This window comes from Gambusia affinis, linkage group LG12 (genome assembly GCF_019740435.1).
Source record: "Gambusia affinis linkage group LG12, SWU_Gaff_1.0, whole genome shotgun sequence".
In the NCBI taxonomy this organism is placed as follows: Eukaryota; Metazoa; Chordata; class Actinopteri; order Cyprinodontiformes; family Poeciliidae; genus Gambusia; species Gambusia affinis.
In genome coordinates, this window is record NC_057879.1 from 10,793,620 (window position 1) to 10,817,258 (window position 23,639).

Consider the following 23,639-nt stretch of genomic DNA (forward strand, 5'->3'; position numbering starts at 1 on the left):
CACAGGAAGAGAGGAAGAGAATGTTGGGTAAAGGGAGTGAAAAAAGAGATTAAAAAAAAGGCTATTCAGGGAGGAAAATCTGCTGGTATCTGCCAGCTCAGCCCACATAAATACGGGGCACTGGAAAGAGAAGGAGCCTCTCCTTGAGACTGAAGCCAGCTTTGTAGACATGGAGGCAAACAAACAGGGGAGACAGACAAACTGACAAAGGGTGAGAGAGGAAGACTTTACACCATTCCAAGCGTCCTCTCTTTTAGTGCTGCTCATTGACCTGCTAAATTGTTGGGGTTGTATACTTAAGTGCAAACCCACCGGCACCGGGTATAGATTCAGAAAATGCTGACTTGAGAGCACAGTGGATATTGTCCGTCATATACAGCAATGGAAGCATATTTATCATAAGTCTATTGTGGCCAGCGTCTTCCCTTCTCAAAGAGAAAAAATGATTTAGCAATCAATGAAAGCCAACCTTGCCTTCTTGTATCACACTCCCTCTGGACTTGACCTATTATCCAATGATGAGAAAAAGAGAAAACATGTAGATTTACCAGCTGGGAAGAGGCAAAAAATGTTTGTGCTAAGTAAAATGAGGTCAAGAGGAAAACATTCTTCCTGCTGAATCTACCTGTACTGTATGTTCCACACAAAGAATATTTTTTGAACGTAACAGTAACGAAATAGAAGCAAGTAGGGGCACTTTTCTTATCTTCTCACGTTCTTCAGCCAGTGTCGCATCATTTAAAAGGTGTTAGAGGAGACAGAAAAGGGTGGATTACAAAAAAAAAAAAAAGAATGTAGTCATCAGGATGAGTTGGAGCATGCCCAAGCCCTGTCAGTCTGTTGGCAGAGAGAGTTAGGAGAGATGCCCGGCTTGGAAATCTATCATTCTGTGAGTCCTTTGTGTCGAGGCAGTGGCTGAGATCAAGTAGAAGATAAACCTGGGGTCAGATTTTCTTTTAAATATATAATTGTAAAAAAGATATTTACACAAACTGTATTTAGAGCGAATTACCTTTCTTTCCTCATTGAGATTTTTCAAATCAGCATTTTTCTGTTTTTTGTCTTTAACTTTCTTTTTTCTCTATACATAGATTTTCTTACAATTTGATAAATTTTTCTTCTTAGCTGTATGCACTGGATCAAATGTTTGTTTCTTTTTTGGCAAATTTCATCAAGCGTCCGAAATAGTTTGCTAGAATTTTGGCCCACAGTTTTGACGTACACTGAGATGTTGCCTCAATATTCATATGTTTTTCAGGATGACATGTATGTTTTGTGGAGCACTAGTTCCTAAGACATAACACTGTCACTGATACTGTAAACATCAAAATACCAGTGAAGACATGCAAAGTTTGACAGAGTTTCATGACTGCAAAGTCAATAATGATAGTTGCATTAATGGTAACGATATACGTAACTTCAAAAATACCTTTTTTTCCAAAAGGTATATAAAACAAACTTTTTAAAGTAAAATAATGCTTATTTAACATTTTGTGTTTAACTTTAGTTTTTCTTAAAACAATCTGTTGCCGTTTGCAACAGACAATTCTTGTACAGTAGCAGATTTTCCATTTTAATGGCATGAAAGACTCTTTTTGAGTCAAAATATGTATTTTAAAATTTTCTCTCTGCTTTGGGGAAAAGAAAAACAGAAAAAAAGGCTAACTGTGAGTGAAGCATGTTTCTCGCTTTTAAGGTTTCTGGTTTTAAAATGTATTAACATTGGCTCTGTGGAAAGAAATTTTAACAGTGAAGGGTGAACTGCATGGCTTCTTTCAGCTTCTGAGCTCCTCTCAGTTACCCTTCTCCAAAAGTACAGGGCTACATAATATTATTATCCAAGCCATCAATTTTCCTGTTGTTTTAACTTAACTCAATAAAGTGGAGTAACAAACAAGAATGATCCAACCTGCGAAAATCACTTCGACTCTTCCAAACATTAAAGCTGAGCTCTATGTAGATGTAAGCTACAGGTATGCTGATTGAGAGTTAGAAATAAATGATTTTCTAATAGCAGACACTTTTCCTTTTACAGCCTATTTTCTCTTGCTTTATACAAAAAGATTCACAATAATGTGCACAGATCAGATACTCACGTTGGCTTGATTTGTCACCATTTCCCTTGGCACCAACAGCCTCTGTCCTAATGGACAGACACTCTTTGCCAGCTAAACAAATTAGCTCCATTACTAAGAAGCAGACAGCTAGAGTGAGATGGAGTCAGAAACAGAAGGGGGACTTTGAGAAGAGCTAGAGAAGTAGATGAATGTAGTGAAAGGTAAACGTGGAAAGACAGAGGAGCGGGGAAGAGAGACGTGTTCCTTACAGTTTACGGTGCAGAAGTTAGAAAGCCGTCTTATCTGACACAATTCTTCGAGAGTAATGTGTGAGCCTGGCCAGACATTCAAGCTCTCCCAGCGCTTGTGAGAGGGGCCAAATGTGCATTATCGTCCATCCATCACTCACTCATTACTGATTCACTTACTTACACCCAGACTCACACACACCCAAACGAAGACCATACATGAATGCTGATACGGCCTAATACGTGCACTTAACACCAGACTGGATGCGAGTGAGACACATTTATCTCCATACAGCTGTGTGGAAATGACTGTGAGTGCATCTGTTGATGTGTACGTACGTGTGGGAGCGAATGCGATCTGCACGGTTTCAGGTCAAAGCAATTCTCTGTCAAATGATTGGTTCATAATCTGATTGACAAGGAGACTCCCTCCTCGTCTCTGTCTTTTCCCCCTTTTCTCATCGTTTATCATCCATTGCATCCTTTTCTTATTATCCCTTCTTCCTCCCAAGCCCTTCTTTCACAACCTCTCACCTCTGCACATTCACTGCTTTAAATACTTCTACTCTGCTGCTTGCCCCCTCCTCCTGCTCATCTTCTTTCACCCTTGATGATGTAAACACATTATTCTGATCGCATTACCTGTGCTAACACGACTTACACCTCTGCCATCTGGAAAGTGAGTTTGCGTAAGCTTCTCCATTCTGACACACAAGGTTGTAAAAAAAAAAAAAAAAAAAAAAAGTGTTCTGAATGGTTAAAGTGAGTGGATACACGCTGTAGTGGCCTTGAATGTTTTCTAAGGGATTACTACAGTCACATGGAGTTGTGTGAAGGTGAAGGTTGATGCTTTCTGTTGACAACATGCTGGATAACTGCAGAGATGTAGCTCAGACCACATAGAAATTAAACCCCGCAGTGCAAACTGCTCCCATTTAGACTTGATTGGTTTTAAATTTTGCCATCAGAGGCTAATATTAACACAGATAAATAGGGATTTTCTTTGAGAATTGCCTTGGCATAAAAATAATTTATGATGTGTGAGAAAATGCCAACCAGTGGAATCAAGACGTTAACATTTTCTAGTGTGACTTTTGTCATTTATTTTCATTTAGGCTCATCCACAAAATTAGAATACTGATTCAGACCGACATGTCAACAAACTGCTGTCCAATAAAGATAAGAAACAATATTTTGTATGAATTGTTATGAATGCTGAAAATTCTGCTGTTATGATGTACAGTGTATTCCAAAAGTCTTCATACCTTATGAACTTTTTCCACATTTTGTCAGATCACACCCACCAATGTTGTTGCATAATTTTGGTTGTGTTGTTGTTGGTGTGGCAAAGATGAAAAAAAAAACAACCATGCAGGTTGTACAAAATTTCGGCAAACAAAAACTGGAGCAGTGTGGGCACTTCTGTTCAGACCCTTAACTCCAATACTTCTAAATGAAATCCCACGCAACCAATAGCTTTCATTAGAAATTCAATATAAGGCTCAGGGTCAGGCATACAATAAAAGTTCTAAAACTGAGGGGCAACATAGTGTACAAAAACAACATCGATAGCAGTCCATATGACAGGGAGAGTAGCAACAGTGTATGTTGCCATCAGCCAATAATTACGACCAACAACAGTAACATATGTGAAGCAAATAAAAATAAATATCAGCTAATCAAGCAACCAATCAAATTTAACTCCTCCTGTCTTGTCCTGTATTAAAAAAGGGAATTTGTTGGGCGTGCTGTGGTGGCGTAGGGGATAGCGCGACCCACATATGGAGGCCTTCAGTCCTCGACGCGGTCGTCGCGGGTTCGATTCCGGAACCTGGCGACATTTGCCGCATGTCTTCCGCTCTCTCCATCCCCCTTTCCTGTCAGCCTACTGTCATATAAGGGACACTAGAGCCCACAAAATGACCCACTGGTGGGGAAAAAAAAAAGGGAATTTGCTGTAGGGATGAAAGAGTGATTGTATGTCTTACTTTTCATACAGAGAAGCCCAAGTCGGAGGCCAGCAGGCCGAAACTGGAACCCTGTGTGTAATGGATGAGAACTGTCAGTAAGAATGGCACTAGTTTTACTGATTACCTTTCTTTTGAACAGTTCTGCAAGTGTGCATTGTTCAACTCCCAGAATCCTATTACTTACATGTAATAGGATTCTTAGTGCATTCTTAGTGCATTTTTTTTTTTTTACCCGATGTTGAGGTTGCAAAACCAGCAGAGGAGCGAAAAGGTCAGCACAGATTCAACATATGATCCATAAAATAAGCTCATCAATGGTGTATTGATCTGAAACTCCAGCTGTTCTGCAGGGGCCTCATAGGTTTGCTGGAGATCATTAATGAAAAAAACAGTATCATGTGATTATAGAAAACAGTCGGGAGTCCCATGGCAACTCTGGAGGATCCACAGATTATTAAAGGTTGAAGAAACTGACAAGTAGCAGTTGTTCACTCCACATGTCTGGTCTGGTGGTTTTATTGGGATGGGATGTGGATTTTGGTACGAGCTGATTTGAGAATGGTCTGAGATAAAAACATGGTAATAAGGGAAGGAAACTTGTCAGAGGCTGTCAAAGAGGTTGACCATCCAATAAGGCAATGCAAAACTGCTAAAGATTCCATAATTATGTCTTAGTTTGTGTTTTGACATTAGTATAAATGTCAAACACTATGCCTTTCTTTGGCATAGCAAAGCATAGAAAAGTGTGTGACTTATTAATATATTTGCATCTTTACAAAGCACTAAATAATGCAGCTCAAAACAACTTCTCATATGATAGTGAGAACTTTGAATATATATTGCAAAGCAGATGACAGATATATTTTTAGGAAATATTAAGAATTTGGGGCTGCACTGATGAATGTTTTATATGTCACTTTAAGTTGATTAAATTTTTTGTTAAACACATCACTCGTTTACATTGAACAGCAGCCACTGCAACGAGTAGAAGGGTGTTTTTACCAGTAGAAGTGTTCAAAAAATGGTTAATAAGAAGAACTAGAAGCCCTGTTAAAGATTTTTTTTTTAAACCAAGGCCAGTGCTTGAATACTTTCATAAAAGAATTGTCCATATCTGACGTCGATGAGCACTACGTTTCTAGTAGGTTTTTTAAATTTTTTTTATGTAATCTTGCTGACAGCCAAAAACACAAAAGAATTACACTCAGAGTGCATCCTTTGCCAAGGCCACTGCTTTATCTCCCTCTTTTAAAGATACAGTGATCTGTATCTGCAGCGATATGCGATAGATTTTTCTTTTGGCCAAGTTCCATCTCACTACCAAGGTACATGAAATTAAATTTGGACTTACGGTGTAATCCTGCTGACAGACTATTGGCAATAAAAAAAAGCCTTCAGTCCTTTCTCTCCTGGAAAAAATTAGGAAACATATGTTGATCAACCTAAAGACAAGGTGCTATGACTCAACATAAATCCACAGAAAGTTCAGAGATGCAGAATGAAGCTTTTTTTCTTTGTGAATGTGCATGAAAATCTTTAAGAGCGTGAAGTGACATAATATACTGTCTGAGTATTCTGACAGCAATCAGCAGGGCTGTTTTACTTGTTCGGAGATACTCACACTATGAAAGCAAGGTGAGGACGGTTTGTAGTCAAACCTAGAAAACCCCCCAATTCTTCTCTTGCATCTACTTTGACGTTATCACACCATTTTAATTATATGCTACGGGCCTCATTTAAACCCCTTTACAGCTGCTCGAGATCTATACCGCCATGACACTCGACAATCAATATCTCTTATTCACACACAGACCCCAGGAGGAATTTCTCTTATCGGGAAACATCAGATCAAGCAGATACACTTGAATGGCTATTGGGGCCAGATTGACTCACAGTGAAGGGACTGTGGATCAATGTTTTTGCTTGCAAGCCAAACTCCTCCTGTTGTTTTCTTGTGTGCTAAAGTGTGTGTCGAGGGAGCTGCTTCTCCAGCTGGTTGCTTAATCAAGGCATGTTCACATTAGAATGGAGGTGGCAAGAATTAGTCGACACACGGCAGCTCCGGGGCAGGCCGAGTACGTCTGTGGGTTCTCAGAGAGACGGAGGCCCCTGGCCGAGGTCTCCCCCATTCCGCTTCACAAGACAAAGACAGTCGACTGTGTTTCCAAACATGGGCCCCTCTTACTTCCCGGAGGTCAGGAACTTGGAATAATCTCGCCAAAGCAGGAGGGACAGCGCTTTCTCATGCACACAAACACACACGGACGCACATTTAGGGATTATATGACCTGCTTAACCCAGGAGCCAATGGCAAAATCTCGCAGAGGGAAGAGAAGGGTGAAAGAAAATTTTTTTTTAAGGGCTAACGGGGTCATTGTGGGCAAAAAGACAACAAAGTGGCGGTGGTTGGAGTGACGAGGTTGAAAAACAGCCTGGTGATCAGGTTTTAGTAGAAAATACATTTAAACCAATGTGTTTAAATGTATTTAAACACATTGGTTTAAATGTGTTTAAATACACATTTAAACACATGTGTTTAAACACATGTGGTCGACTGATATACACTGAGGGAGAAAGAAAATGTATAAATTATTAATTTTGAGTGAGAATAATTTTTGATATATACAAATTTTCTTAGGAAAAAACAACCTGGGCAGCTTAGATGATTCAGCAAAACTTATAATGCATGTTGTTTCCATCCTCTACTTCCTTACAGTCACATTCAGCAAAAGTTAGTAAAGTTAGAATTTCCATGAGACTCATTTGTTTGAGCAGTAGTACCTTTTGAAAAGAACCTTTAGTCAGGTGTTAAACATAGTTTTCATTAGGCCTATGTTCCTCTATTACAATGTTTTTATTGGTCTGATGTAATATTCTAATCTTAAATGTCATGTTTTCATTAACTAGGTTGAAAATCAACGTAATCCACAGAAAGCAAGTTAATCTATGTAACTGTGCTTCACTTTGTGAACTGTGTTACAGGAATAAATGAACTATTTAGTGATATTCTGATTTACTAACTGGGTCTGTGTGTAAATATCTTTTCATATTTGCAACTATCCTCATTTTTAGCTGATATGTGAAGCCATATGCAGTATTTTATTATGCTATTATCCACTTAAAACGATGGAAAAAAGGTGAAAGTTATTCACTTTTCTGTTAGCATGATATACAGATCTAACTTATCGTGACCACTTTTACACCAGGGAGTTTTGCTCAAATGCAACATGGATTTAAAATTAGATGAAATATGTAGATCTAGATCAACATCGAGGCTACACAGATTTACCACATCTACTGTATAGCCCTTTTTGTTGTAAAATATTTAAGCCAGCCAAAAAGGAACGCCATGAAGCAACAGAGGGAGCCTGCATTAAGATATGAATGCACTTTTGTGGTCTAAGGAGGCTGTTTGATCTCACTTTAATGAGGTTTTTAAAACACAGCCTCATCTGATGCATCTCTGCCAAAAGGAGACAAATGGCCAACAAGCAGACAAATCAGTCAAATCATCAACGTTTCAACAAATTTTGAAGCACGGCTTCAAACTGGACGTCAACAGTTTAGGAGAGTCTTTCTAAAATGGAAGCCTAAATTATTCAGGACCAACTGATATTTTATTGCTATGAAGCACAGAATAATGTCAGCTGTAACCTCAGGGTTCCAGTCGTTGCATTTTATGTCCTTTTAACTGTTGGGTTAAATCTGGTTGACTTTCTCTCTGTCACAGTGCCAGCCCTCCTTTACTCACTGTAGGAGAAGTGCGCCATCTAGTGCTCCTACCTTAAACTCCATGGAAGAATGAGGGGTCACTCACAGTGGTAGTTGGTTCAATCTGTATCAAAGGAAATCTTTTCAAAGACAACATTTACAGAGGCTTCATGATCACATGAAGCCTGTTTTTCCCAAAACAGAAAAGAAAAAACATGGAAATATCTGGAAATATGAGCTACAGTCTAACTTTAGAAGAACTTCATAATGCATAAAGAACTGCACTGAAAAATGGGTGGCAGCAGATGATATTTTTTCATATCTGTAATAGTTTTAAGGCAAAACTTTGCAATGCATGTCAGATCGTAATATTCAGCTTCATTTTCAGGAAGAGAACGGTCTTGTTGCCAAGTTGGAAAAACCTTTTCTTTCTCAGTAAGCTATAACAATTTAAACCTTCTCAAAATTTCAAATAAATAATGGAGACTTTTCTTTTCATAGAGTGCATGCACAGTAGTGTTTGCTTATTTGCCTATGCATAATATTAAATTCAGTGTACTGACAAAACTCCTAACACATTAGACGTGTCAGACGCTCTCTGATAACAGTTGTTACTCGAGAACAACAAACTATAAACTGGAACAATAAAAACAAGCTATGAAACCCATATTGGAAAATACCAGACCGTATCTTCAAACATAGTTTTAATATGCTACAGTGAATACTAACAATTCACCATTAGGACAAAAACTGTGACCCAGCAGATATTTTGTGATAGTTTTGACAACTCCAGTCTGATTCTTATGATAAGAAGAGGCCATAAGAAGAAAGTATGTAATTCATTTCACAGGCAACATATCAGCAACACACACTCACACACACGCACACACACACACATTCACACAGAAAAACAACTGCCACCTTACTACTAATGGGCCCATTTTACCAAATCCATAGAGAGGAGTGGACAATTTGCTGTCTATAATGGTGTTGGCCAGAGACGGGTTACTGAAGCGCTGAAAGAGTCACTCTATCTGAAATGATCATGCTGGATCAGCTGTGCTACCGTGCGTCTCCCAACCGTGAAGAGCCGCATGCCGTGGGCCGCTATAATTAAAGTGCTTATTGATTAAACTTTGTGCGCTCCTGCGTCCCCTGAACCGTGAGTCGGTCACTCTCACAGACATTCAAATCACCTCAGAGCTGAGAGAGCAATGTCTATGCTAATGCGTATGGTAATGTTTCCCCCCTGTCCCCGGTTTAAGTCGATTATTGACGCCTTCCCTAAATGGACGGTTGATCCACAATTCAAGCGTCATAGAAAAGTGTCAATATGAGATTGATACTGGGGCTTGAGGTCAGCTTCATCTGAACTCCACCCGTTTCAGGTAATGAATTGGGCATTACTTACCTAATTGAAATATTAATTGGAAAGTAAATGACAATTCTCAACTCCATGTGGGATTTGAGTTTATCCATTGATATTGCACAAGAACAGACAAAAGCCACACGTCAGGGGCCTGGGAGAAAGGTCAAAGGTCTTTATCTGTTGAGAACCATCCACTCATCATTTTAACAGCTGGTGTGTATGTCTGTGACGTATAGTCTAAAAGAACAGTATTTATGGTAAATTCCACACAAGATATATTGCTTTGAACCTGACAGTATCTTTATGCTTCACACAGACAGACTTAAATGTTTTCACAGTTATTTTTCGTGCCAGTCCAACACAAAGTAGTGTGTTACAGTCCATGTTTGTTCAACAGCAAACTCTAGCTGTGATATGAAGGGGCTGCAATTTTTTCTTTTCAAATTAAATAGAGTGCATATGTCAACATAAAATTTCATATCTTGCCTCTAATTTTTAATTGGATTTGGGCTCTTACTTTGAGTATGCCATTCTAACATATGGCCAGGAAATTTTTTTTCCCCACCTACACAGCTCGTGGCAGAAAGCAAATTAAATTTCTCATGACTCTTCTTGCCACTCTTTGTTGAAGACCAGATTTCTGGAGTATATGATTGATACATGTATTGTCAACTCCCAGTTGAGCATCTTTGCAGGTTCTCCAAAGTCAGCTTGGACCTCAAAGCTGCAACCCAGATTATTTGTCTCTTGCAAGATATGCTGGATTAGGTGGCTGATTTATATTTGTTAGACAATCTTTCCATTTCAGATGACAGATAAAAATTGCTCTGATACGTGTAAAGGTTGGAAACTGTTAGAATCTAATCCTGGTTCCACATCCTTCCTATCTTGATCCCTGATCTGTCTGCTGTGGTCTTCACTCAAACCTTTGCAAAACAACTCTGCATGAGTTCTGAAGTCAGTCGGTGGCAATGAATTTTGTTTGGTAACACTAGAATTAAAGGGGCTTAACATATGTCATACCACACTTTGTTAAACAAAAAGCTATGTTATTTATTCTTTTCTTTCAACATACCATGTACATTGTGTCAGCTTTCAGTTAAAATCTCGGTAAAACATCAAAATCTGTGGTGAAAATGTTTTATGGGTGCGAGTACTTTTCAGGGCATTGTAAAAGTCAGAATGAGACATGGTCATACACACATTTTTATTGGAGAACAACAGTGGGTTGTATGTGTTGGTGGTGAGAGCAGAGTAGAACATCACGCAATAACTCTGGGAAAGGTCGGTGTATTGATCGGTGTGCATGGCTGCACTGCACCCACCCAACACTTCTCCAGCTCTGACACTGACCCGCTTTGCTCTGCTCTTTGCAAAACCAGACATTCTCCTTGTCACGCTGAGACGCCATCATCATCCGAACCTAAACCCTGACATATACCTTGCTCACGTCTGGCCTCTTGGAAAGATTTTGTGAAGACAGATGTCTGATCCAAGTAATTTCATCTAAGGATGAGTCAATCATTTTCCAGAATGTTGGACACAGGATAAAATTAAACATTGATTCGCGTGGAGATGATTCTTCACCAAGCAGAATGTGCAGAAATAGTCGGCCAAATATGTTCATCCGATCAGGCAGTACTTTAATTACTTCTGACTTTTACAACATGCCCCTCACAATCCATCTCTATTGTATGGTTGGTGTCATGCGTTCAGTACGGTAGAAACCGTTTTACAATATGGTGCCACCTCTCTGCTACGGTCCAACATTAGAAACCGTGTTCCTGTTCTAATGAACTGGCTCAACCACGTAGCCACGCTGAAAGCTAAGCGACTCATCTTCAAGTAGAAATGTGTGAAGCGTCATGGAGTTGTGGTCTGAAGTGAAAAGCGAGACTCCATGAAAGGTGATAAGGAGGTGTTCTGTGTCAAAACTAACACATAATGGTTTTCTGTGAAAGTCAGTGTGCGAATCATGCTGTCGAGTCTGCCCCTGTGTGTCTGCTGGGCTTGACAATGTGCGTCTCATTTCCATTTGTGGTTGATGTAGCATGAGGGTATGAGAGTGCGTATTGATTGTAATTTCCTGCAATGCTGCGTTCCACTCTCTTGGTTTTTAAGGAGACTAATTCCTATCTCCTACGCTGTCAGCCAACCAGTGGCCTTGGCTTCAATCCTTGACAACAGATAATGAATAAAAGAAGAATGAATACTCGGCCTGATATTCCTCCTGCAACAAATAGTTTGCTGGAGGGATGCTGTCATTTGGTGGATTGCAGTTTCTGTGCATGCTTTAGATGCTCTTCATGTTATAATGTAGATACCTGCTCAAGTGTCTTTTGACATGCATCTTTGGATTTATCTTTATGTGTGCATTTTGGGTGAGAAATTGCCAGGAAAAGACTCTGTTGACATGGACTTGACTTGTCCAAAATCAAAACATACAGACCTTTGCACTGATCTGGTGCAATCCCAAGTCAAATGTAGAAGAATCCCTCCTGCTCTTTGAACACAACCTCTTTTCAGAGCACTTCCAGACAGGATGTACATATTTTCTCATATTTAGCATCCTTCAGTGTATGATAGATGCCAACTAGAAATGATCCTCCAGGTCCAAGATATATAGTTGCTACAAAGAATTATGTGCTCTGTCAAACATTCCCTGGTCAGTGCTCTGAACTCACAACGTATGAGGAAAAGGACAACCTAAGCTAAGACATAGTTGAACTTTCCTGGTTTTAATTGAGAATATACTCAGATCAAAGTGGTTGTGAAAATCAGAAAAGATGGAAAAATGGTATTCAAAAAGATTAATGAGGATAATGGGTGAGATGAAAAGATGTCCAAAATCTTACTGGTTTTAAACAATGCACACATGGACGTCATCAGCCTGAAACATGAATCAGGTTAGAAGAAACAATAAAATCTAAAGAACAACAGGAAAAAGCCTATTGGTCCACTTTACAAACTTAACTTGATGAGAAGTCAAATGTAGTATTGGATATAGAGTATTCCTCAAGATAAGTGCTAAAATAAAATAGTAAAATTTAGTTTGTATCAGTTATAAGTAAGTTTGCCAAATGATTAATGTCAATAGTCTTTCTCCGAAGCCTAAATTAACACATTAACTGCATAAATATGCAGTCTTAGAAAAAAAAAAAAACTGTTTCATTGTGAATAGTATTTATTATGGGGGAACTTTTGAGGTCATCTATGACCATGCATAGTTTCAAGTTGACTCAGGTTTTCCTTTCTGATTCACAGAAAGTAGGTTTGCGGTGGGTTTTAACAGAGCAACCGAAGGTCTTTAAAGACCCTCCTCCATGACCACCCATAATTTCCTTTTTGAGAATTGTACCCATTTGTGATGGGTAAAATAATATTGTCTAACTTCAGTTTTTACGACTACACAAAGACCATTTGGTTGAAGTGTTTTGGCTTATTTTTATCTAAACATCTGCAGTCTGCCGTTTCCGGTCTGCATGCACATTCACTTTCAATACTACAGACACATTCTCTCTACTGTGCTGGCAAATGGTTTTTAACAACTTTCTGTCCTGTCTTTGAGCTATCCTAAAAATTCATCTCCAATTTCTGAAAGGCCATGCACAGATCCAATGACTTCACTTTTTATGAAAGTGAAATTGAACCATAAAACGTCACAATCAAGTGATTGTCCACCCTCAGTGCATGTTAGACTGGGAGGAGCGAATTCTGCAAGTCAGGCACTGAAAACAATCTATTGGGTTTTCTTAGACTTTTCAAACTTCTTGAAGCAATTTTGGAAGTAAACTGAATTTTATTGCGTTGGATAATAACTAGGATCTATGTGAATATATTTGTGCTTGGAGTGAATTAACTTTTTTCTTTTTTGCAAAGTGCCTTGAGATCATGTAAATAAATTGAATTGAGCTGAATGGAATTGAAAACTTTTTGTGTTGAAATAAAACTTCGAAATATTTAGATATAATTCTGTCAACAAGTGAAATCATGATATACAGTCTCGGAAAACTTTGCTCTTCAGTACAGTACACAGAACTGTAAAAAAACAAAAAGATGAGTTAAAATGACTGCTAGAACTAAACATAGCTGGACCAATTTTACTTTTCTGACAGAATCAAATATGTACACATCTATTTTGTCTAAGTGAGGAAGTCCACTGTGTGAGTTCAGATGAGGTCATTTCTTTGTCTAGTGAAAAGATAAAACAAGGTTTTTACTGATAGTAAGGTATTTCAAAAATAACAGGTTAATACTGAAGTTAAGCAAATAAAGACTAGATTATTTTTTAGGCAAAAGAGCAACAAAATATTTCAAAGTGTGGGTGGTGTTTAATGCAGTGTGGGCAGTACGGTGGTAAATGGACTGATTCACATCTTTGACGTGTGAAAGGTCAACTCGTTGTTTCCTCTCCCCACCCTGTGGCTGCCGTGACAACCCTCTTTAGTAGTGGTGGAAGGGTTTAGGTGGGAGGCAGAGGAGCTTGTAGTATAGTATATAAAGGACTGAGATCAAAACTCAAAGTTTCAGAAGAGTGAAAGCACCCTGCTGATTGAAAGTCGAACACCTGCTGCTGCCTTAACAAGACTTGCCGGATTCTTTGCTCTTGTATACATTTCGGTGTATGGGGAGATTGTTTATTAGAAACGGTGCTCACTGAAAGGCTTGAGATCTACTCATTTAAGGGCAAAGAGTTATCCTGACGATGCAGTTCAGCTTGATCTTAACGTCTTTTTTCTGTTTCACAACATGGATGAACTTGGTTCAAGCAAGTGAGTACAAAAAAGATTTTGATAAAGTGGTCTGAATATAGTGATACTTAAATTATCTGTCTCTCTCTTTCTTTTTTTTAAATATGTTTTTAGTCATCAGATCTCCTAATGGTTGTCCATGTCGTACTTTCTCTACAATAAGACTCCATCATTCTAATATTGAGAATTACACCAATCAGATGGAAGGCATCTGTTTCTTTAGCGCAGTTGTGTAAGTAGTCTATATTCTTACTCCATTTTGATCAATTGCATCTGTTCTCATTGCAACATCGCTGTTCAGTTCTGCAATCTGTCAGATATTTATATAAGGTTTTTCAGAGAATTTAGTTTTTTATCTTTGCAATTTGTTTTAATACACTACAGCATTTCATTTGATCTCCCAATCATTAAAAAAAAAACCTAGCAGTAACAATTGTAACAAAAATATTAGAAAATAGTTATGTGTAGCCCTGCACTGAAAAAGAAAAACAATGATAAAGCTGAATAATAATAATTTAAACAACTGACAATACATTTCAGGTTTCGTACAGTGGAAGGAAAGACAATTTGCTCCAATCCCAATGATCAATGGGCAAAACATGTCATTCGGCAGCTGGAGAAAAGACAGAATGAAAAACTATCAAAACGAGGAACACCACCACAGTCGACACGAACATCAGCACAATCACCGTCAACATCACCACCATGGTCCGGACCATCGTCAACATCAAGCCCCGCATCATTGTTAGGATCCGAACCAACATCAGACCAAACATTAGCACCATCAACCAAAACATCAACCTCCTCAACAGCACCATCCTCAACACCGTCGTCAACAACTTTAACTTCAGTATCTACCCAGTCAACTCCAAATCCAAGATCAGCACCAACATCATTATCAAACACCATTGCTGGTACCTCTGGTACCACCTCAGCAAACGATCGTATACCAGCAACATCCATGAAAATAAGAAAAACATCCAAACGAAGATATCAAAGAACCAGGAAACAAGCAAAAAGGAGAAATATGAAGAAATGGCAGAGAAGATGTACAAGCAAATCAAAGTGACTGCTGACAGCAAAGTTTCTTTTAATAAATTTAACATGCAATACTTAAATACTGTGGCTTTCAGTGCTTTGCAACTCACGGGTACAACAAACTCAGGATGAACAGTGGCAATATTTGCATATTTAATATTTCCTATGTGCATGTTTTGTTAGTATTTTTTCCTTCACAACTATCTAACATTTAAGATTGTCTTTCAACTCCTCCAGAGTGTCCTGACCAGCTTGAATATCAAATCGTTAATGTAGCACAAATAAATAATTGTGAAACTATGCTTTATATCTGTACTATATGCATCTAAAGATTTTTTTTAATATAAATTTGTATGTAAAGCAAAAATAAACTATATATTTTAATTGTTTTAATTTATAAATAAATAACTGAACAAGCACATTGTTCCTGTGAATACATAATCCTAACAGAAATTAATTTAATAAGATTTTTTTTTATTTGCTTATGAACACAATCAGTTTAAATTTTTTTTTAAATAGTAAAAAAAAATTGTTTTAAATAGTAGTTTTTATTTTCCAGATTGTGTCTTGGTCTGTTTGCATGTGCAGAAATGAAACCAGGACAGATATACAGCTGATAAGAAAGACAGCAGTAAGGTTGTAAATAAATGGCAATGTAAGAGATGCAGGTTTTGTGAAGACTAAAGAAGAAAGATGGAGCACAACCTTGAATAACTTTGGCTAGAAAAATGTCTGTAGAATACTAAATTATAACTGCAGTTTAAATAAGTGAATTCCCACAATCATCCATTTTGTGATCCATGCCATCGATGCCGTCTCTCCTGTCTTGTTAATAAAGGACCATGACAACAACAATGTGAGCTCACTGGTTTGATCATAAAAGAAAGGATGAGCTGATGCATCAATAAGAACCATGTTTTTTGTAAGGTACATGCAAATGAACAGATTGTGACAAAGATGTTAAAAACTTAAACTGGGTCCAAGTTAAATGTGGGTCCCAGAAAAAAATTTTAAATGGCAGCTTCATGTTTCAGTGTTTACATGTGAGACGACAATTTTTTCTTATCATTTACACAAATTTTGTGTTTTCATCTCCATGTTGACTTTACTTAAAAGTATGACCTACAAAACTCCCTTTCTGAAGTTGAGTGTACTATAGTTGACATAAATATACCAAAAATTGTTCAAGTCAAACAAGTTAGCTAAATGAGTAGGCAGAAGGGTCAAGGAGGATGAGTGGAAGGGGTCAAAATGATGGTGAAGCATGATGGGTGACAACAAAAACAAACTCCACAGATTCTCACTTTTCATAAAGGGAAAACAAACACAAAAAACTTTTTGTAGTAATAATATTTCATAACATTTGGATATAATTTTGTAAACTGCTTACATCATAAAATACAGTCTAAGAAAACCTTCTATTTTGCTGTAGTATAGTTTGCAAAAACCCTGACAAGGACTGATCGAACAACCCATATCTGGGTCAATTCTTTTTTGACTGACAAACTTAAATTACATGAACACTTGTACTTTGCTTAACTGAGAAAGTCTACTGTATGAGTTCAGATGAGCTCTCTTTGCCTGGTGAGAAGGTAGAATGTAAATATTCAGTAAAAGAAAAAAACCCTAAAAAAATGTGACATGGGGTAAATAAAGGCTATATGGTTTTGTGCATAAGGGAAACAGAATGATTCAAAAAGTGTGTGAACTAAAAATATGAGGCAAATCAAAATTTTCAGAGTGAGTGTGGTGGAAAATTATGATAATTAGTGTATAAAGTGTGTATATATAGGAATGTTTAGGCGAAAATTTAGTGCAGTGTGGGCAGGACGGTGGTAAATGGAACGACTCCCTTCTTTGATACTGAAAGGTGAATTCGCTGTTTCCTCTCCCCGCAATGTGGCTGCTGTAGCAATTTGTTCTGGTCGTGGAGGAAACATTTACGTGGGAGGGAGAGGGTCTTGTAGTATAAGAAGAGCTGAGATCAAAACTGAAAGTTTCAGAAGAGTGAAAGCACGCTGCTGCTTGAAAGACGAACACCACGTGTCTGTCGCCTGAACAAGACTAACTGGATCCTCTGCTCTTGTATACATTTCGGCGCGGAGATTGTTTACAGAGAAACTGTGTTCACTGAAAGACTCGACAGCTACACATTTAAGGGCAAAGACTTATCCCGAGGATGCAGTTCAGCTTGATTTTAACTTCTCTTTTATGTTTCACAACATGGATGAACGTGGTCCAAGCAAGTGAGTACAAAAAATATTTAAAAGTCATTGATTAAGTGCTTTGAATATTGATACTTACGTCTCTGTTGTTTATCTTTTTAGTCAACTGTCCTTGTACCGCGGTCTCCGTCAAGAAAATCCGATATTATAAAATTAAGACATACACCTTTCAGGAGGAAGGCAAATGTCCCTTCAGTGCAATTGTGTGAGTAGTTTATATCTTTTCACTGTTCTACACTGTCAGTTACATCTGATCTCATCGCAACATCTCTGTTCATGTGTGCAAATTTTTATTTCTGGTGTGTAGGAGATTTATTTTTACCTTTGCATTTAGTTTTAAGGCACTACAGTATTTTTCATTTAATCTCACATTCATTACAGGAACAACAATTTTGCAAAACAGGCTAAAAGATGTATTATTATCAGTGTAACCTTGCATTAATAATGAAAAACAATGATAAAATTGAATAATAATGATATTAACTAAAAATCATTTTCAGGTTTCAGACAGTGGGCAGAAAGACCATTTGCTACGACCTCAAAGATGACTGGGCAAACCGTGTTATTCTGCAGCTGAAGAAAAGCCAGAATCAAAACACATCAAAAGACTCATCATCAGAATCAAAATCACCATCAGCCCCAGCATCAGCACCAGGATCACAACAAACAACAGCACCAAGATCAGAGCAACCATCTGCACCAGCATTAGTACCATCAATGTCACCAATATCACCAAGATCAGAACAAACAACAGCACCAAGATCAGAGCAACCATCTGCACCAGCATTAGTACCATCAATGTCACCAATATCACCAAGATCAGAACAAACAACAGCACCAGGATCAGAGCTACAATCTGCACCAGCATTAGTACCATCAATGTCACCAAGATCAGAACCAACATCAGCACTGGAATCAGAACCACCATCAAGACCAGCAACTTCACCAAGCTCAGAACCAGCAACAGTGCCATCAACACCATCAATAGCACTTGGATCAGAACCACCATCAACACCATCAATAGCACTTGGATCAGAACCACCATCAACACCATCAGCAGCGCCATCAGGCCCAGCATCATTATCAGGATCAGAACCAGCATCAGAACTAACGTCAGCACCATCAACCAAAACATCAACCTCTTCAAAAGCACCATCAACAATTTTTAACCCAATATCTGCAAAATCCTCTCCAAATCCAACATCAGCACCAAACACCACTTCCGATGCCTCTGGTTCCAGGACAGCACTTCACCGTATTCTAGCAACATCCTCGACAACAAGAAGAGCATCAACACAAAGACGTTTAACACTAAGGAAATGACAAAACAAGGAAATGAAGAACTGGCAGAGAAGATGTACATAGAAATCTAAGTGGTCGCTGTCAGCAAAATTACTTCATAGACATATGGCATGCAATATTTAAATACAGTGGCTTTCAATGCATTGCACCTAATGAACACATAAAATAAATTCAGAATGAAGGGTTGTGATATATGTACGTTTGATATTTCTATTTCTTTGTTTCTTCTTTGTAATTTTAATTCCTCATTTATTCAACTCCCAAAGATTGTCTTATAACTCCTCCTGTGGATCAAAGCTTTAATAGAACAGCTATATACTTGTAAAATTATGCTTTATATCTGGACTGTGTGCATGTAAAGATGAATGACTATTTATAATTTATATGTAATGCAAAGAAGCTATAATTATTCTCACTTAAAATTAAAATCATAATTCAACAAATGTGTTTTTGCTGTAAATAAACTAAAAATCTTAATAGGACCTCAGTTTGTCATTATTTCTTAGAATTGCTTATGAACACAAAGAGTTTAATTGCTGGTTTTCGTGCATCAGATTCTGTGTCAGTGGCCTTGCATATGCAGGCAGGAAACCAGCTCAGACATGCAGCTGATAAGAGAGACAGCAGCACCAGTTTAGTTAAATGCCAACGTCGGAAATGCAGATTGGGTGAACAGTTAAGAAGTAAGACAGAAAAAAAACTTCAAACAACACTCGTCAGAAAAAAAATATCTATTATATACTAAAACATAATGAAGCTAAAATAGTTAATCCTCACAATCATTATTTTTAGTAGCTACGTTCTTCTAGGTGTATTTTATCGTCATGTTCACAGAGGCCATGACAACAATGTGAGTTCACTGGTTTGATTGGAGGAGAGAGCATGAGCTAGTGCATGCAGTAGGACCACAGTTTAAGTGGCAGACAAACCAAGATCAACTGATCATGCTGCATTTCATTTACCTCATGAAGAGGCATGTTTAAAAAGTTTAATGCATGTGGCTTGTACAGGAGAATAAGAAGGGATGAATGAAACTAAAATGTAATGTGAAAAGAACCAAAACAGATCAGTTGTGTAGAAAGGGCTGATGAAAAAGAGGAAGTGATGGTGAGAGGAAATGAACAGGAACAAATGCATGGTAGACCTGGACGATGACGTCGCTACACTTGACAAAATTTGCTCAATGGGTCAGCCAGCCGTACAGACAAACATAAAAATTCAACAAATTTCTTGCAAATATAGTGTAATTACAAAACAGCTAAGCAAAAGTAAAGTATTGATGTTAAATTCTACTATTGACAATAAGGCCTGGAAAGCCCATATGTGCTAAATCAAACCTCTGAGACAATCTGCAGTGATCACTATCCCTAAGCTTTTTAACTCCGATGTTACTATGATTTATCTTCAGTAACTTTACACAACGTTCCTGTTTTCACTTTTGCATTGTGAAATGCCCTAAGTAATTCAACATACTTCCATTTCTTTCTGGAGGTTTTTATATCTTCGCAACCATGCCTTTGATTAAAACAGAGATCAATTATCAATCAGGTTTTATAATGACAAATCTGAGGAATAAAAAAATTATCAGTACTTACTTGTTACTAAGATTTTGCAGTGAGCATACATACAGACAAACAAACAAAAAAAAACTGTAAATGCATTTTACTCTAATCTTCCTCATTTCAGAGATGAGGTGGTTTCTGTTTCAACAAGGAGCTCCTTAAGACGTCTTTAGTCTCTTTCTGGGATTTTCTTGCATTGCACCATAAAGTACTTTCACAAGCACTTTAACTGCAGTAATTAACACTGCAGGTAATGACGATTTAAAACTTCCTGACTACGCAAACTTTATTAAATGGAGATAAGGAGTTTGTGTGAATCCTCAGATAACTGATCCCAAATGGTTGGCAAAAGCACCCAACGTGAAATCAACTAAGCCACCCACAACTGTCAGATCAATACCAACTATTTGAAAGTGAAAAAACACATATTCTTTAAAGTGGTGCATTGTAGCTAAATTTTTCCGTGATTGAAAAGTTAATGAGTAGCACATCAATGAGGAATAAAATGCTGATTCATAAGGTTACTTTCCTGATGAGTGTAATAAAAACAAGAGGATGACGGTCTAAAGTAATGAGTACATGTTATCAATATGGAACTGCATCCTACATAACCAATCAATTTTGAAATTAACAAATCTACCGTAGCTCTGTAAATAGGTCTGGGTAAAATTACTCAACACCTCAGAAACTTTCCATAGTCTTGGAGGAAATGGCCAAATGTATGTATTTATTTATTGGGTTTTACATTTGTGTCTTGATTGAAGAAGATGACTATATGGTTTGCATATGATTTATTAAAGTGGACGGGGGTCTTCTCGGTAAGGGTGGTGGAAAATGATGACTCTCTGTATTCAGGAGTAGGAATGTTTAGTCTTGTGTTTGTTTCACTCTCACTGGTTCTGTGGTTAGTGGACTGATTGTCATCTTTGACTTTTGAGAGGTAAAAAAAAAAACCCAAAAAAAACCTCACTATTTCCTCTCCCTGCTCTGTAACCACGGTGACAGACTTCTATGGGGACCGGAAAAGGTTGATGGAGTAGAGAGGGGCTTGTAAAAACACAGAAGAAGAGCTCAAAAATTAGATTAATGTGATCCCTCGATCTCAGAAAGATCGATACGCTTGATACTTGCCAACTAAAAGCAAGGTTTGACTCTGAAGATGCAATTCAGATTGATTTTAAATGCTCTACTTTTTTTAGCTGCATGGATGAACTTGGTCCAAGCAAGTAAGTACAAGAAAATATCAAAATGTTATTGATTGAGTGGTCTGTGTGTATTAATACTTAAATAATTTGTCTCTGTGTGTTACCTTTGTAGTCGGTGGACCTGGAAATGACTGTCCATGTGTTATGGTGTCCAGTAAAAATCTCCCTTATACTAGGATTAAGGAATACACCATTCAGAAGGAACATGACTGTCGCTTTAGTCTAGTTGTGTAAGTAATCTATGCTTTTTCACTGTCTTGAACCTATCAGGTACATCTGATCTCATAGTAACATCTCTCTTTATTTGTCCAAATTAATCATTGTACAGATTTGTATTTATAGTGTTTGTTTTTAACCTTTTACACATTTTAGTGAATACAGAATGTTTTATGTGATCTCCCGGTCATCCAAAAAATACCTAGCAATGGTCTAACAAAATTATAAATGTTAACAAAGCTATAGCAAAAAACCCACAAAAAAACTTGATATGTCATTAGAAAGAGAGAAGAAAACTCAATTTACATCCAGTGGAAGAGACTTGGGGTTGCAAATAATCACCGTCATCCCTTTACATTGCCGCACAGTTAAACATATTGTTGTGGCCATTTATGCCAAGTTTTTGTAGTTTATAATTTCTACCAATTTAGTTTTATTCTTTGGGTTGTTAGAATATGTTTAAGCTAATTTAGAACCAAAATTTGTAATTAATATTTGGAATTGTTTAGATTACGTGGCTTATTGTTAGACCCTTCCATTAATTTGTGTAATTAAGAACACACAGGGCTCTTGGTGGAGGATTGTTTGGCAAATGTCTGGTGTGGACGGGAGGTTTTGTAGAATGATTTTTTGACCACTTTTTCCTACATTAAAAACACTTTTTCATATTTTCAAACCACTTTTTTTGTACCGTCAAACATTAAATTGAGATTATTTTTCTTTTCGACTAAGCTACAAGACGTTTTTAGTTATTATTTTGTCTCTACTTTTACAATAAATAAATCAATACAAAAATGCATACAAATCCAAAACCCATGGCCTCTATTGGAAATTTTGGTTTTTTGGAACAAAAGGCTGTGACACATATTGGTTGGTGAAAAACAATGAGGCTCCTTCCAGCCCATTTCATTGCTGATTGTTTCCAGCCTGTTGTGTGATTGTGTCCTGCAATCTGAAGCAAGATTTCTTTGAGTTAAAAGATTTCAATATGTATATATGATCAAATAAGGTTAAACTGAATTCCAGTGTCATTTATGCTTAAAAACATTTGCAGGTTTCGGACAGTGGGTGGAAGGATAATTTGTGCCGACCCCAACAGCAAGTGGACAAAGAATATTATCCGGAAGTTGGAGGCAAAGACAACAATTCAACACTTCAGCCATGCCACCACCATCGGTATCCATGAAGTCGTGGAGAACCATCACAACAGCACACAAACCTGAAAGGGATAGAAAATGAAGCAAGGCTAGAAGAGTAATAACATGATGTAATTTCAGCCTATTCAAATCACGAGCCTAACTGAATAATTGGATGATTGGTCCAGGCTCTTGCTACTCAGAGATGCATATAGTAAATCTTTGGTAATCAGAAAACACACACAAAAAATGTCACTTCAAATTAAATTTGAAAATAAGCAAATAATGTAGAGCACAAGACACTTCAGTATTTGATATGTTATAAAACATTTATGCAATTTCCACTTGGTGTCCAAGTCATTAGGTTGCAAGTCATTGCTTCAATAATGAAAAAAGCACAATAATTGTGGGAAACAAAATCATGTATGGTAAATCTGCAATATATCCTAATAAAGCTTTGTAGTGCTGATAATGTATTACTATTAGCTATTAATCTGGTATGCAAATAAATAATTTATTGAACAAATGTGTGTTTATTCTGACAGTACAAGACATTGCTGCAAAATGAAATCCATCTGCATATAAAAACGGAAAAAGGAAACAACACAGAGCCTTTTGGGAATAGAGCAGTTTGACTGTTGTTACAGTAAAAACACAAGATCATCTTAAAAACCATCACAATTAAAAAAAAAGCATTCAACAAACTACTTTACGACCAAATTTTAATCCAAACAAGTCATCCAATTAGATGGACAGTGATGTTCATACGTAGTGAGCTATGAGGCCAGAGATTAGGAAAATACAGAGGATTTCCCAAAATTTAACACACATCAGAAACTAATACCAACA

The 23,639-nt window shown here is 37.5% G+C and overlaps 1 protein-coding gene and 1 long non-coding RNA gene across 3 annotated transcripts; both read left to right on the forward strand.

The window, feature by feature from the left end:
* Positions 1-17,083: 17,083 nt before the first annotated feature.
* On the forward strand, positions 17,084-19,092 carry LOC122841133 (predicted GPI-anchored protein 58). Of its 2 annotated transcripts, XM_044134177.1 has the most exons (4): positions 17,084-17,390; positions 17,472-17,574; positions 17,870-18,049; positions 18,131-19,092. In XM_044134177.1, the coding sequence occupies exons 1-4, from the start codon at positions 17,324-17,326 to the stop codon at positions 18,690-18,692; spliced, it is 912 nt and encodes a 303-aa protein (XP_043990112.1). In that variant the 5' UTR covers positions 17,084-17,323; the 3' UTR covers positions 18,693-19,092. The 2 variants fall into 2 exon arrangements, with proteins under 2 accessions (XP_043990112.1, XP_043990111.1); XM_044134176.1 differs by having other exon boundaries at positions 17,085-17,390; positions 17,870-19,092.
* A 2,167-nt stretch (positions 19,093-21,259) lies between these two features.
* Positions 21,260-23,312, forward strand: LOC122841193. Its single transcript, XR_006372352.1, has 3 exons — positions 21,260-21,459; positions 21,551-21,668; positions 22,709-23,312. It is a non-coding gene; the product is annotated as an uncharacterized LOC122841193 (long non-coding RNA).
* The last annotated feature ends 327 nt before the right edge of the window (positions 23,313-23,639 follow it).